Below are 15,178 nucleotides of genomic sequence, written 5' to 3'. Positions count from 1 at the left end.
TATGGCTTTTTCTTTCACTTTAATAGATCCCTCCAGTGATTGTGTGCATACGCTTTTACATGCTCCTACAAAAATCATACCAAGGGCATGGCCTAGCTGGCCATGCCTTTTTTGGCAAGTGCACCTTTTGGCGCACGCATGATCTTTTCTCTTTGACATACCTACAGATATTTTTGGGCTCTTTCCCTCTGACTGGTTGGCCACCCCTGGTCTAGTGTGTACCGACCTTAAGTCATGATTTGTTTTGTGTGTATAAAGTGTTTTAAGATGAAAAAGTTATATTAAACATTAAATAACTTACATGATTCTATTCACACTATTATTACTATTACATTTTGTGCATTGAATTAGTTTTAAATTACTTAAAATTTTATGTCCTCTTTTTCCCCTAAGTGCATCTGGTCAACCTACGTATGTGATCTGGGGCCCAGGGTCCATGTCTGCCACAGCAATGTAGCTGACATGGCTGAGCAGAAAGGACCAGGGATCAGAAATATGGGCTACCTACAATTTAAAACTGCAAATTCATTAAAAAAAAATGCATTCCCTCATCTGAAGCATAATGCACACTTAGAGGGGTATTCAATATGAAACGTTAACTTCACTGTCGAAGTTAACATTTCATATCAGAGTTTTTACCTGCGTTAAAGTATGGGGCGCGTGCCCTCTTATCCCCGTATTCAATATAAAATTAACGAAAACGGGAGCCTCCGAAGTTGGATTTGCGTAAAGTTACGAATGTTTCCTTAAAAAATTTGTAAGACCCCCCTAAAGTAGTAAAAACATGGGGAATCACTATGGGTACCCCCGTTTTAGCCTTTAATTGAAAGTCAGGGATTTAAATAGCCGCAGCAGGTGTTTTTTCCCCGACATTGACGAAGTGATGCAGAAGAGCACTTAGGTTTTTTTTTTCGTTTTTTTAAGTGGTCCCATCAAATTTGGGGTATATGAAAATGGGTACTAGCATATTTTGATGTCCCTAAAGTACGTTTTTAAAAATTCTGCATTTGTGCACCTGCCGCTATAAATCTATTCTAGAAAACACCTGCTGCATACATGCAGAATAGCCCTGAACCTATTTCCCTATTGTTAATCATTTTTTCCCCATTTTTTTTTTTTCACCCCAATTTTTTAATTAATTTTTTGGGGTGTCCCTATTTTTTTTTTAAACTTTTTTTGACAGTTTTTTAAATGTCATTCCCAGGGGTGCAGGCTATTTTTTTTTAAGCCTGCACCCCTAAACCCCAATTCTGCACTTTTTTTCGACACCTATTCAATGGTGAAAAGTTATCACCGGTTTATCAAAGACTTTTCAAAACTGCGATAAGTCTTTGAAATTGAATAGGGTGTAAAACTAAAACCTGCGATAATTACGTCATAATTGCGATATTAACGCAAAAACGATGTTATCGCTCCCATATTGAATACCCCTATTAGTATGCTTCACAAGCACAAAACAATTTCTAGCATTTGACACTTTTATTGTACGCATAGGTCATTCACATGCTTAACGCTTAAATGTCACTCACCATGAGGGCAAAGCCCACTATAACCCCAGCTGGTCCTGATCTCCTACATTCACACTAGTTTAGTATGCAGAGAGGACCTATGTGTCACGTCTACTATTATAAGGCCAGGGGAAAAAAGTTGCTTTATTCGTGCATCCTATAGCTATGTCAGGCCTGAATAAATATTAGTAGCAGGGTTCGGGGTATACGCTAATAGTATAAAATGGACCAATGATATTATATTATGTAAAGACTTGTATTTTTGTCTACATATGCTAGTCCGTATTAATTTTTTTTAAATCCACAAAACTTATCCTACAGTTTATGGTGCATACACACTGTCAGATTTGTTGTCAGATATGAACAATAACAATTTGAAAAATCGTTCATTCCTATCTGAAAGTAAATCTGACATGTGGGCCTGCAACGATGAATGATGCGTGTTCCCGATTGTATCTGACATCTGATGTGCTTGCAGTCAAGAGTTTGACGATTTCATTAATTTTAATACCGTCTGAAATCGTTGGTAAAGTCGATCATCTGACAGATCTGACCGTGTGTATGCACCATTAAGGTGCCCATACACGGGACAATTTTTTACACGATATGGCCAGTTACAACAGGTTGTACGCATGAAAATGGGTGTATTTTGTGTGTTCTGCAACCCCGATGAGCGTCCCCGCCGTCCTGTAGTTGGATCGCAGATCAGATGGTTTTGCAGAGAGCTTAACTGATCGTGTATGATGTGATACACTTCTATGCATCTTATCCCATGATCGTAACCATCAATCGTACACCATTTGACCACATCTTATGAAAATGGGAAGAATTTCAAGGGCAATCGTACAACTCATCTTACCAACTTTGAATCTCACAGTGTATGGGGGCCTTAAGTCAAGTAGCCAACATCAAAACTGATGTAAACCAAAAAGCTCAGGGGTTGGGGTTGTTGTGACAGAGATATAGAGACTTACTCATATTGTCTAGCTGGGTGATGGCAGTGTACGTGGAGCAGTGACAGTGGAGCCTCTATTATACGTTATTTCCTGGTGCTCTCATTTTGCTGCCATCTTACTAACATACAGCAACCACATGAACCGTTTGGACCTAAACCCCCTCAGCTGCTTTCCCATAGCCGCCATGTCTGCGTGTTTAATCTCGTCACAAAATAAAAACAGTTATTTTCTAATTACATTCTCCAGGTGCACACAGAATATCGCTCTGTGGAAGGTGTTAGCAAAAAGCCGCCCTGCCTACATAACCATTGCAATTTTTTGTTTTGTAAATTACAAATTCAGCAAAGCGCCCCCGGCCTGAGCCCACTCGAGTCTGCGACACAGTAACAGCGCTACACTGAGTGACGCGGCGGCGCGCGCAGGCACAAACATATAGCAGCGGTGAGGGGGAGGGGCCACGCTGTATCATGTGACCTCGGCCTACATTTTCCCGCTCTCGCTCTCTCCCCAGCAGCAGCAGTAGTGTAGTAATATAGAGGATTAGGCAGCACCGCCCCCAACCCGCCCTTACCCAAGATGGCCAAGGACGTGCGCACTCGGAGTTCGCGCAGCCTCGGCCGAGCCCCGCCTCTGACTCCTCCCACGGCTGCGGTCACGTGTTTTTGTGTATCAAGATGGCGTCGGGTGCGGAGGTGGGAGGAGAAGGAGGAGGAGGCGGCCCTGGCTCTAGCCCGGGAGGAGGCGGGGATAACCGGAGCAGGTGAGCGCAAAGAGTGGTCCGTTGGTAGAGAGGGAGGGGTGTTTGCACACGTGGTCTCTGCGGGGTGAGCAGCAGCGCCGGTGCGGGCGTTACCAGTGAGCGGGTCACGGGGGAGGGTGTGGGCGGTTTCCGTGTACTCCTCTCATACACACACGTGTTTCCTGTGATACATGCATGATGCCAGTGGCACTATATCTTCTGTGCAAGAACCACAAGTGCCAGCATGACGTGCATGCTCATGTCTCTCTGGCTGGTAATGGCATGTTGGGGAGACGCAGCTTTATGTTCACTATATAAGTTGCTACAAGTCCCATCATGCCTTCCCCCAGCAGCTGGAGGGCCAGTAGTAACGTGTCTCCTTTATATGACAGATGTTTGCGAGTTGCTGCTACTCCATGCATAGGACATCTGCCCTCCTATCTCTTGCTGAGTGAGCCTGCAGGTCACTGTCTGCTAATCACAGTCACAGACCGATCTCTCGCTATGCTTTAGTATAGGAATGGGCATCTATCCATTTTTCATGCCCGATACAGTGTTTTCTTTTTTTTTTCTTTAATTGATTTTGGGGACATGATGTATTAATAGCATAGATCGAAAAATCCTGATGTTGCAGCAGCGATTTACTTACCTGGTCCCGGGCATCTCTTGATCTGTTGGTTTTGCATTTATATGATTGCCAATTCAAAACATTTTTAAGACTTGCCGTAGACTCACTGATGCCTGCAAGACGCAGGCTATTACATTTCCACCGTGGTGTTTTGCAGTATAGCTTGATTTGCTACCAACTTTGTAGTGTGCTTGTGTTACAAGTTTCTTCTGTGGCATTGGATGATCTCAAGACTAAAGCCGTTAATCTTAAGTAGCATATTCTCCACTATATATTGGGCCACCCATTTTGCATAGCTTAATGGTTCAAAACAATCATTCACCTGGTCCACAGGTAATGTTGGCTATAGAATGCGCAAAAGTGCAGATGACCAGGGAGGAGCCGTGATCAGCACACCTACATACACTGCAAGAGTATGGAAATGGCTGATCGATGGTCAGGGGCATCAGACAGATTTAATAATCCAATCACGCAATTCTGACCACTTGTCAGCCATTTTCAGACTGAACGAATATTATTTATGTACATACACTAAACGATAATTGGTCAGAACAGGCGTTTCATTGGCTGATCTGAACAATTATCGTATAGTGTATGGCCAGCTGCTCCCTGCAAAGCTGAGGATGTAACCTGTAGCAACAAATCAGACTTTGTGTACTGGTATGGTTTACAAAATAAAATCAAGCACCAATCCACTGTGTGTACCAGCAGATTTATATTGCATCTGTCCATCTGTGCAAATTAGAGGGCGCTCACCAGTTTCAGCAAATAAAGATGTTTTATTACCACCTCATCGGTTTATAAAATTAAATTCCATCAACGCTTAGAAAATACAAATATAATTTTACTGTTGGTTGTGATTCTATTATTTGTACACAAAAGTCCATATTACACAATATTTAATTACAGTGACTCCATTCAATTGAGTTCTGCAGCTGGGCTGGATACAGAGTCTTCCAACGAAAAGGACGCTTTGGTATGTAATGTACATAGTGGATTATTAAGGTTATTAGAAGTTCTGTGGCCATATACACCTAGGTTTAAGGTTCTCTAGAGAATATCACCTTTCCCCTATTTGTGTCTGATCCTCATTGTACAACCTTATTTCTTTTTTTCTACTTCAGGGTCCATAGGGTATCCACAGGATACCTTGGGGTATAGGCGATGGCGGCAGACATCCAGGCACCACAGAGTTACATTTTCAGCCTCCCAGGATGCACTGGGGTCCCTCTCCTATACCCCGAGCTTCAGGCCACTCAGTTTTCGTAGGTGCCTGGCCGGACCAGTCGCACCGTACAGAGGGGGGTCTTTTTAAGGCCCCTGAATATTTCTTTGCAGCTGTGGCTGCACAACTAGAGTGCTCCAGCTTAGGACAGTCAGTATTGACGTCCATGCTGTCACTCCTACACCCCGCCGGTACCAGAACGCCGGTACCAATCCGGGGATGCTGGTAGGTAGCTGGGGTCACAGCTAGCGGTGATCCCCGGCTACCTGGACTGTGGCCGGATGCACGGGGAACAAGGTAAGCGGCGGGGTCCCGCGGTGGGCACCCGCCGGTAACACAGTCCTGTTTGTTCCCCAGGCAGGGGGCTCCCTGGGGACCGGCTGCGCGTGGGGCCTGGTACTGATCCTGCGCCTTCCACTAGACCACCAGGGACAGCGGGCCGCAGCATGTGCGGTACAGCGCGGCGTTCCAGGGGTTAATAGCACGCCAGGGGAGAACGCCTTCCCTGTCTCACAGCCGGCGTCTCCCCCGCTGCACAGTGCCATTCCACAGCGGTCTGAGCGGGCTGTGTCAGCGCTCCTCGGTGGCCATTTTCTCACTACATGTGCTGGGGATGGCAAACGCTGCTGGAAGCTGATACAGATGCCATTGCGGTCCGGGTCCCCCGCATACCTCTCCTTCAATTAAGGTCAGTGTATGCAGCACTGTTTCCTACCAGGCTCTGGTCTGTGTAGTTGATCGCAGTGCTTGTAATGCAGGATGTTATCTGTGCATTGTATGTGACTTAAATGCTAGCGCTGTTTGCCTGTACTTTCATTTCTGACTGTCAGCCTTTTCCTATACCTGTTCTTCTGCTACAGCCCTTGCGTTGCGGTGTCGCAGGGTGTTTATTACCTCACAGTAAACGTGGTTTTTCTGTGTGGGAGGTCACATACGCTCCGTTCACACTCCTCATGTCGGAAAGTGAACGAGGATATCCTCTTCCAGCTATAATGTACTGATATCATGTGCAGTTAGCGGAGGGATATGTAGACGCTGAGGGTTTATGGAGGGCATGTTGTATTATATATCACGCCCCATTTCTGTCACTGTGCCTGCACAAAAAAAAAAAAAAGGGGACCGCCCTCGGCTGGCTAAGATGCTTACAGCCTTTGTGGGCAACGCCCCCTGCGTTTCCCCATAGGGGTTATCGCAGCCTGTGGTGGTCTCATCACATGCAGGGGTCCCTGGACAGTTGATGGTACCCCAGTGTATCCTGCTTTTCGCCCCCCCAGGTCTCGCAGGAGCCTGTGGGGGTGAATTTATTGTCCAAATGGTATAGCACCTGATGGACGTTTTACAGGGGGAGTCACCATTTCGGCCTTCTAAACGGCCTTTCGGGTCTCAGACGGGTAAAGACATGACGTCTGATGACTGTGACATTATTGACTTTTTCAGACACGAGACCCTTAGTGCAAAGGAGCCGTAGTCTGGGTCTAAAGTCTATATACCTGGCCTTCTACGGGCAGTCCGTGCGGCTTTGGTTATTACATATCCCCCGTGGCTAAATCCAAATATGCCTTCTTTAAGGATAAGGGTGTTGCCACTGTAATTCCTCTATCTGGTCAGGTGGATCATTTGGAGGAGGCGTGGAAATTCCAGGTAAGCGGTTCCAGCCTCAAAAACGGTTGACCTTTTGCATACCCCTTTTGCGGATAATTATATTTCCGAATGGGAGTTACCTTTACGGGTAGATTCTCATGTTACACGCCTAGTGAGGAGTGCTACATTGCCCATGCCCTCCAGGTCCTCTTTGAAGGAGGTTCCAGATTGCAAGGTGCAAATATATCTAAAATCCAATATTCCCTTGATGGAGGGGCTTCCAGGCCGGCTATGGCCGTGTGCTGGGGGGCCAGAGCCATGGAACACTGAGTAGGTAACTGGATCTCTGCACACTGACTCTCCAGCAGAGCAGGTGGATAGTGGCAAATTCTCAGAGACTTTGCCACGTTCATAATGAGACGGTCTTACATATAGCCTACTCCTTTCCAGAATCTCCTCGGCAGCAGTAGCGGCTTGCCGCTCCCTGTGGTTGCGCTCTTGGAAAGCGGACGCAGATTCCATTTGGAATGCTTTGCCTTTTACGGGACAAGTCCTGTTTGGCCCTCGTCTGGACGCAATTGTGGCCCTGCAGGCAGCAGCTACGTCTGCGTGTCTGCCATCGGCTACAGTCCCATCAGGGTCTGGGACTTTGTCTTTTCGGCCCTGTGAGGCCAGGGTAAGTCTAAAATACAGCTTTCCAAGACAGTCAGTAGCCAGGAAATCTGCTCAGCCATAAGAACAGGCTTGGAGTACAAGACGTCCTACTCCCAAGTTGGACTATAAGCCTTCAGCCTCACGGGACGGGCCTCCTCTCGGGAGCCCCCAGAGTTGGAGGCCGGCTTCTCCAGTTCGCCCAGTGCTGGTGTCTGACCACCACGGACACTGGGGTAAGAGAAGTATTTTCTTGAAGGTATGTCCTCTCTTCCCGGTAAAAGCCTCCCAGACGGTTTTTCGTTACAGGTCTTCTGTCAATTCAGGACAAGGCCCTGTAATTTTTGAGGGTGTTACACTCTATGCTCCAGGCAGGAGTTATAGTACCTATTCCGTTGCCCCAAAGGGGAACGAGGTATTACTCCATCCTCTTTCTGGTACAGACACCCAATGGGGCTTACCAGGACATTCTCAACCTCGACTCCTTCAACAAATTCTTAAGGGTTCCTCGGTTCGGGAGGGGGACCCTGCATTCCATCATTCAATGGAGCCTGGGAATTTTGTGGTGTCGGATATATTCAGGGTGACTACCTGAATATCCCTCTTTTCTTAGCACACCAGTGTTTTCCTCAGGTTTGCAGTGGTCGATAAGCGTTTCCAGTTTCTGGCATTGCCCCTTGGTCTGGCCTCCGCGCCTCACGGTTTACCAGGGTCATGGTAGTTATGGCAACCCACCTGCGGATGCAGGGGGTCCGCTTGTTACCCTATCCGAGTGACCTCCTGTTGTTACCACGGTCTCCAGAGATACTTCAGTGCCATATGCAACGGACAATATCTGTGTTGCTATGTTAGGGCTGACTGATAAACTGGAAATGGTCCTCTCTGATTTTTCACAGAGGATGCTCCATATCCCAACATCTGAGGATCTTTGTGATTGAGGAAAAGATCTCTGCAGGCAACTGCGTACCTTTGCCTGTAATGCAGAGTCGCCGAGTGTCTATTCACTTGGCAATGTGGTTCCTGGGTTCCAGGATGTCGCTGTTCGACATGGTGGAGTATCCAACTTCACTCTAAAGAACTTGATCCTCTCCGGATGGGATGGGTTGCCCCATAGGATAAAGTCAATAGACTTTCCCCGGAGGTTTGTCTCTCTCTGGCCTGGTGGCTGCAGAAAGCTCACCTAAACAAGGGGCACCCCCTTTGGGATTGCGGACAGGGTCCTTCTGACGACGGACGCCAGTATCCGTGGCTGGGAAGCAGTGACGGGTCCACACTTGTTCCAGGGCAGGTGGACACCAGTAGTTTTTGCGCTTCCCATAAACATCTGAGAACTCTGAGCAGTATTCAAGGTTCTCCAGCATGCAGGACAGGTCCTCCACGGAAATACCGTGCAGGTACAGTCTGACAACGCCATCATGATGGCTTATGTAAGCCACCTAGGAGGTTCCCGAAGTCAGGCGACACTAACAGTGGTGTCCCGAATTCTGGCTTGGGTGGAAGGCTATATCCCTGCCGTCATCGGCAGTGTTCATTCAGGAATCCTCAGATGGAAAGCAGGCTTTCTCAGCCGTCAAGACGTGCATTCAGGGAAATGTCCTCTTTATCAGGAGGTGTTCAATCTTCTGGTGAACAAGTGGAGCCTTTCAGAGATGAGACTCTTCTGATAGACGTAGGTAGGTCCAGTGGACCTTCCAAGTTGTGTACCTCGTCCCTCCGTTATCCCTTCTTCCTCCAGTAATAGCAAGAAGGAGGCACGCTCCTGCTGATAGCTCCAGCGTAGGCCAGATGGCACTATTACTCAGATCTTCGGAGCCTCTCAATTAACACTCCGAAGCTGTTGCCTCTACGCCCGGACCTGTTGTCTCAGGATCCTGGCTGATACCCAGACCTGGGTTGTCTGTCCTTGATGGTGTGGCGGTGGAGACTGCCCTCTTAAGGTCTAGGATTTTTTCCAGCTCTATAGTTAACAGGGGCTCTGTCCATGCTAAGAGCTCGGAAGTTTTTATCTGCAAGAATTTACCATTAGGTGTCGCCCTAGAGGCTAGGCTCCTCGGGTATTCCAGATATCCAGAGGTTGGCTTTCCTAGAGGTGGGCTTAGATAACGGTCTTCGCCTTGCTTACCTGAAGGTGCAGGTTTCTGCCCTGTTAGTATGGTTTCAGTGTAGGATTGCTACTCTTCCTGATGTCCGCACCTTTGTGCAGGGTGTATGTTATATTCAGCATCCCTTTGTTCCACCTGTGGCTCCTTGGGATTTGGCTGTGGTCCTTAGGGCTCTCTGAGGACCGCCATTTGATCCATTGGGCTCAGTGGATTTCAAATGGCTTACGGCTAGGACTGTATTCCTTCTGGCTCTTAATTTGGCCAGTAGGATCTCAGAATGGGAGGCTCTGTCATGTAGACCTCCCTTTTTCTCATCTTTCCTAGGAACAGGGCAGTGCTTGCCTTTACTTCCCCAGTCCTGTCTGCTGGTGAGGCCTATTTGGCTGTGGTACGGGCGCTAAGAATTTAAGTTGACCGTACCAGTCCATTTAGGAAATCAGACTCTCTGTTTTGTCCTTTCTGATTTCCATACAAAGGGTTGGCCTGCCACTACGCTAACTTTGGCAGGATGGATTCACATGTCTTCCTGTTCCATCCTCTATTAAAGCTCTTCCACTAGGTCTGTGGGTCCTTCGTGGGCAGCTCGACGTGGCGCCTCAGCGGTGATTGGCAGCCACGTGGTCATCTGTCCATATTTTTGTAAGGTATTATGCTTTTGATACCTTCGCCTCTCAGGATGCTTCCTTTCGGTGGCGGATTCTCCTTACAGCACAGGAGCGTCCCCACCCTTAAAGGATACTGCTTTGGGACATCCCCAAGGTATCCTGTGGATACCCTATGGACCCTGAAGTAGAAAATATGAGCTATGGTAAGAACTTACCCTTGTTATCTCTATTTCTACGAAGTCCATAGGGTTCCACAGGACTCCCGCCCTGTCGCACCTGTACTGCAGATGGGCTTTGATCTGGTCACCGGTTTCTCCGTCTCCTTCTGGTGAGAATGTGATTCTTGTGTGTTCCAGACTGTCTTCTCTCTCTTTTTTGCTCCTGCTCCGGCCTATGGCTTGTTACGAAACTGAGTGGCCTGAGGCTCGGGGGCGGGGTATAGGAGAGGGACCCCAGTGCATCCTGGGAGGCTGAAAATTTAACTCTGTGGTGCCTGGATGTCTGCCGCCATCGCCTATACCCCAAGGTATCCTGTGGAACCTTATGGACTTCGTAGAAATAGAGATAACAAGGGTAAGTTCTTACCATATCTCATATTTTTTTTTATTTTCTCTAAGTTGTTTACATTAGGTATATTTAAAGTCAAATTCAATAACTAGAAAGGCTTTGCCATTATTTGTAGATGACATTAAATAAGTAATTGTTTGCATGTACAGTAGGGTTACAGAAAAAGAGTTTTCCTGGTGCCCAAAGCTAGGGGCATGGAGTTTGAGCGACACATTTGTACTGAGACATGAACAGTATAAGCTTGTTTCTATTGGTACATAATAAAAGCGCGTCAACACCATCAGATCTATCATTTCAATTGATGTGCAATGGGGGGGAGGGTCGCTGACTTCTGTACTATATGGGAGTGAGTGCAGTTTGTATACTTTGGGATCCTGGTCTTTTTAGACACCCCAAGTTGGTTCTCCTGCAGTTAAACTGGCTAAGTTAGCTTGCTGTGCCTTCATTAGTCAGTCTTGTTGTGGTGTTGAACACTGCGTACACACATGTAAGCTACTGGTTAGTAGTGGATGTAAGGGAACGAAAGTATTCCCACTCTTTAGAATTCTTTTAGACATGTTACTCAGATGTGGGTTATGCCTCTTGCCTTGTGTTCTTAGTGAAGATTGTAATAACTTTTTGTCTGTTCCAGGACTCCACTGCGGAAGGTGAAGTCATGGACACTCAGCCTGGCTCCGTGGATGAGGAAAATGGACGCCAACTAGGAGATATTGAACTACAGTGTAGCCTTTGTTTGAAATGGTTTGGAGCAGAAACATTTGGGATAGATACCACGTAGGTGACCCCGTATTGCAGGAACCTCTCGTGAAATTAGTAATATAGACCGCTAGAATTATGCATTTATAATGGATATTTTTGTGTTTTTAGGTCCTGTCTTCCTTTTATGACGAATTACAGCTTCCATTGTAATATGTGTCATCACAGTGGAAACACCTACTTTCTGAGAAAGCAAGCCAGTAAGTGACCAATAATGGCCAATAGAAACCAGTAGAGACCATAAAATACATTTTAATGAAATGCACAATACACTGGACAAATGTGACGTCACCAGGCCAAGCCAGTGCCCTCACATGATTGGAAATGACAAATATCAGTGCTTCCAGCAAAGATCAACAATAGTTGTAATGGGTAAATTGGGTTTGGAATACCCATTTCATTAAAGGTTACTTTTTATAGCTTTAAGAATATATAGTGAAAAATGCATGCAAAATAAGAGGTATTGTACTGTTCAGTGGACCTATGTTGGGAATTTGGGTTATTTCCAGGGCCAAACATTTGTGAAATCTGGGACTATTCCTGGCAGTAAAGGACAGTTGGGTATGTCATTATTATTGTATGTATCTCTCTTGCCAAGGGACATGGAATTACTGTACTGCAGCCTCATACTGAAGTAAAGCACTTATTGCACTGTTCACTCAATGGGGGGAATTCAATTGTTTACATGCGCCAGCAGCTGTCGTCTAAAGTGATGGGCGATATTAATTTGTTGTGCCACGGACGGCCATTACTTATGGCACGTCGCACCCATTTTGGGCGCTTAAATGCCCGAACCTGGGTGGATTTCTGCACCACCTCAGGAGGGTGCGAGCAGAAATCCTAGGTGCCTGTGACACGGCAATTCAACAGCACAACAGGTGCTGCGGCCGCGACAAAACAATTGAATTCTCCCCCCCCCACCAATGACTTTGGCCCAAGTCATCTAAACAATTTTGTTCCAACACTCGGTAATAAGCTAATTGACAGCTACAGAGAGAGGGCCTGATTCTGAGTTCTACACAGTCGCCGCTGAACTTGCATTTTGACAGCATTATGCTAATGCTGCTGCAAAGTTTTCTGGTGTGTGTCTGAGATGGCCACTTGCAGAGTCTGTAGACACCCCATCGATTTTTACACCAGCTCTATGGCAGGTCAGATTCTCCATCTGAATATGGCCTCCTATGTGAGCGGCTGAGTGTCAGCGACACGTTTGCGGCCCACCTATAAGACGCAACATCTCCAGCCTCTTTTTAGCCACCACCCTGTTACCTCCCAGTCACCGTCCAGGAACACCCCTTACATTTCTGCTGCCGTGCATCTAAATTTGCTCTACGACTCTGTACAAACTAAATCGGTATGCATGTGCGTTGCAACTCAGATGCATGCACAGATGAAAAACACATCTCGCTGTGTCTGACATTGCCACTGTCTGACTCAGAATTAGACCCATAGTGACTACAACTCCATTATGCAATGCCATCTACTAAAATTCTATAGCAAATGGGTGTCCATTTTGCTTATCTAGAAGTACAGTTCGAAGGTTATGTTCCCATTGATAGTCTCACACACCCACCTGCCTTTACCATAGAAGTATAAGTAATGGGGAAAATGGTTATGTATCTTCCATGGGACTATTCTGTACAAATGTTTCTGAGATCCTCTAATGGGTTTCATAAATACAAACTTTAGTAATGTGGGGATTTCTTCTTCATGCTCCATAGGGGACACAGGCACTACGCTGGGGTATAGGCAAGCCATGGAGTCTGGGCACCAAACGGTTAAAACCTTTACACTCCAGTAGCCCAGGCTCCTTCTCCCCTATACCCCGCTTCCAAGCAGGCCAGTCTAAGTTTGATTCGGTAGGAGCGAGCCCCGTTTCACAGGGCTGCTGAAGCAGTTTCATTCAGTCATGTAGAATGCCTCCGCTGCCGCTCCATCAACCTCCGGGGCTGGTGAGCGGGTCAGCGACCTCGGCTGGGTCCTCATCAGCACACAGAGGACTCCAGCCGGACGCCGGGGGATCAAGACAGGAAGCCGTTTTGGCGCGGCTCTCGCCTCTGGTGCTGGGGACCACCGACGGTGCTGTCAGCGGGTGGCTGGGTCGTCCGCACCCCACTAGACCACCAGGGCACTCAGGCAGCGGGGGGTGTACAGAGTAGGCGGCTGTTGCTCTGGAGCTCTATGTCAGCAGGGGGTGGTAGGCTTTCCCCGTTAGTACCTCCCCTGACCCATGGTGTGATCCTTCATGGAGGCTTCCCACCATTGGGTTTCTCCTTAACCTCTCCTCCCTGTCGCAGACTCTGAGCGGCCATTGTTGAGCTCTGCTGCCTGCAGTTAGTCTCCAGAGAGGTTGGCTCCTGTATACTTCCCCCACAGGTCTAGCTCTATCCAGCCGACTGGGGTTTGGATTGTTGAGCACTATCTACTTTCAAATTTCTGTAAGTGTTGTATGTGACTGTGTGTGTGTTCTCATTTCTAAACTCCTTACCTGTCTATTCTGTTTTTCTATATTTTATCTTATTGTATACTGTGTGAGGGGTTCATTCTATTCCCCCTCTGCGAAGCCCCACTCATTGTTACATTTTTCCGGCTCCTACATCCTTTACACTGTTTCTTATTGCACACCTCTATTTTATATAACTTGGTGTGTGGAACTTACCTTGCAATTCAGTACCATGTCTTCTAAGAACAAAACCCCCAAGGAGGTAGAGGCTCCTTTGCTGCGTAAATATATAAGTTGTTCTTGGTTTTACCCCACGGGACGTAGTCCAGGATGGTCTTTGTATTTGGTGCTGCACAGGAACTCGGCATGAGGTTCCATCTATAGCTTGAAGACAGGAACCGGCGTGGGGGCAGCCAACCTGTCGCAGGTAATGTTGTATTTGGTTGATGCCTTACAGCCCCCGCACCTGTCCTCCCTACCTTGGGGGTTCAACCTGCCCCTATTATACAGTCTCATATGCAGCTGCCCACGCTGGAACCCCCATGGATGAGCACCTTCTCCTAGTCAGTGCAGGGTTTAGCACAGGTGTCCGTCTCATTTCAGTAGATGCTGGATAAGGACTGTACTTCCAGACGCGAAAGCTCTGCCACCCACTTGGGCTATGCTTCAGACTCTGAGATCTTCTCTGACCAGGAGGAGGATTTTTCCGGTGCTTCAGAGGAAGATACCTCCTCTGCCCAGGAAGAGTGTCTACCTCAGGTGGACGTTGTGGCCTTGGTTAGGACAGTTAGATCAGTCCTTTTCTATTGAGGATGAGGATCCAGCCTCTAGATCAAAGGCTCCGGTTTGCAAGCATCCGAAACGGGTTTTGGTAGAATTTTCATATTTCTGAACAGCTTGAAGAAATTGGGCCACTCCTAGCATGTGGTTTCAGGTCTCCATGCGTATTGCGTAACACGTGGGAGTCTCCTCCCCCAGGTGACACGCATATTGCCTATCCCTAATATGGCCTCTTTAAGGATCCAACGGATAGGAAGTTGGAAATTTTCCTTAGGGTCATTTATTCTCATGCAGGTGCTGTCGCCAGTCCGGCCCTTGCATCTGCTTGGGTGGCCAAGGCAATTGGCTCTTGGGCAAACGCCCTAGAAGAGGGCCTTTCTTCGTGTGCCAATGGGAACCAGTTATTGGCTCTTTTGGCACATATTAAGCAGGCCGGTTACTATCTTGACGAAGCGGCCCTAGACACGGTTATCTTAAACAACAAGGTGTCGGCCTGAAGGGCCCTCTGGCTGCGCTCTTTGCACCCTGACACATACTCTAAGAAGGTCCCTGAGGCTCTTCTTTACTCCGGTGATGTTCTCTTTGATCCAAAAAGATCGTAGCCATAGTGATGGCTTCCATGACAGAGTTTCTGCCT

The 15,178-nt window shown here is 47.3% G+C and overlaps 1 protein-coding gene across 4 annotated transcripts in view; it reads left to right on the top strand.

The window, feature by feature from the left end:
- Positions 1–3,095: 3,095 nt before the first annotated feature.
- ASH2L (ASH2 like, histone lysine methyltransferase complex subunit) overlaps positions 3,096–15,178 on the top strand; it is a 36,657-nt gene continuing 24,574 nt past the window's right edge. The window contains exons 1-4 of one of the 4 annotated variants that reach the window (XM_088480385.1): positions 3,096–3,224; positions 4,741–4,807; positions 11,194–11,336; positions 11,430–11,518. In XM_088480385.1, coding sequence (XP_088336511.1) covers positions 3,139–3,224; positions 4,741–4,807; positions 11,194–11,336; positions 11,430–11,518 — 385 coding nt within the window. In that variant the 5' untranslated portion in view covers positions 3,096–3,138. The other 3 variants (XM_088480388.1, XM_088480386.1, XM_088480387.1) reach the window with 3 other exon arrangements.

Source organism: Taudactylus pleione, unplaced genomic scaffold (assembly GCF_031769625.1).
Source record: "Taudactylus pleione unplaced genomic scaffold, aTauple2 ptg000253l, whole genome shotgun sequence".
Lineage (NCBI taxonomy): Eukaryota > Metazoa > Chordata > Amphibia > Anura > Myobatrachidae > Taudactylus > Taudactylus pleione.
This window is presented reverse-complemented; position numbering and strand designations above follow the sequence as displayed.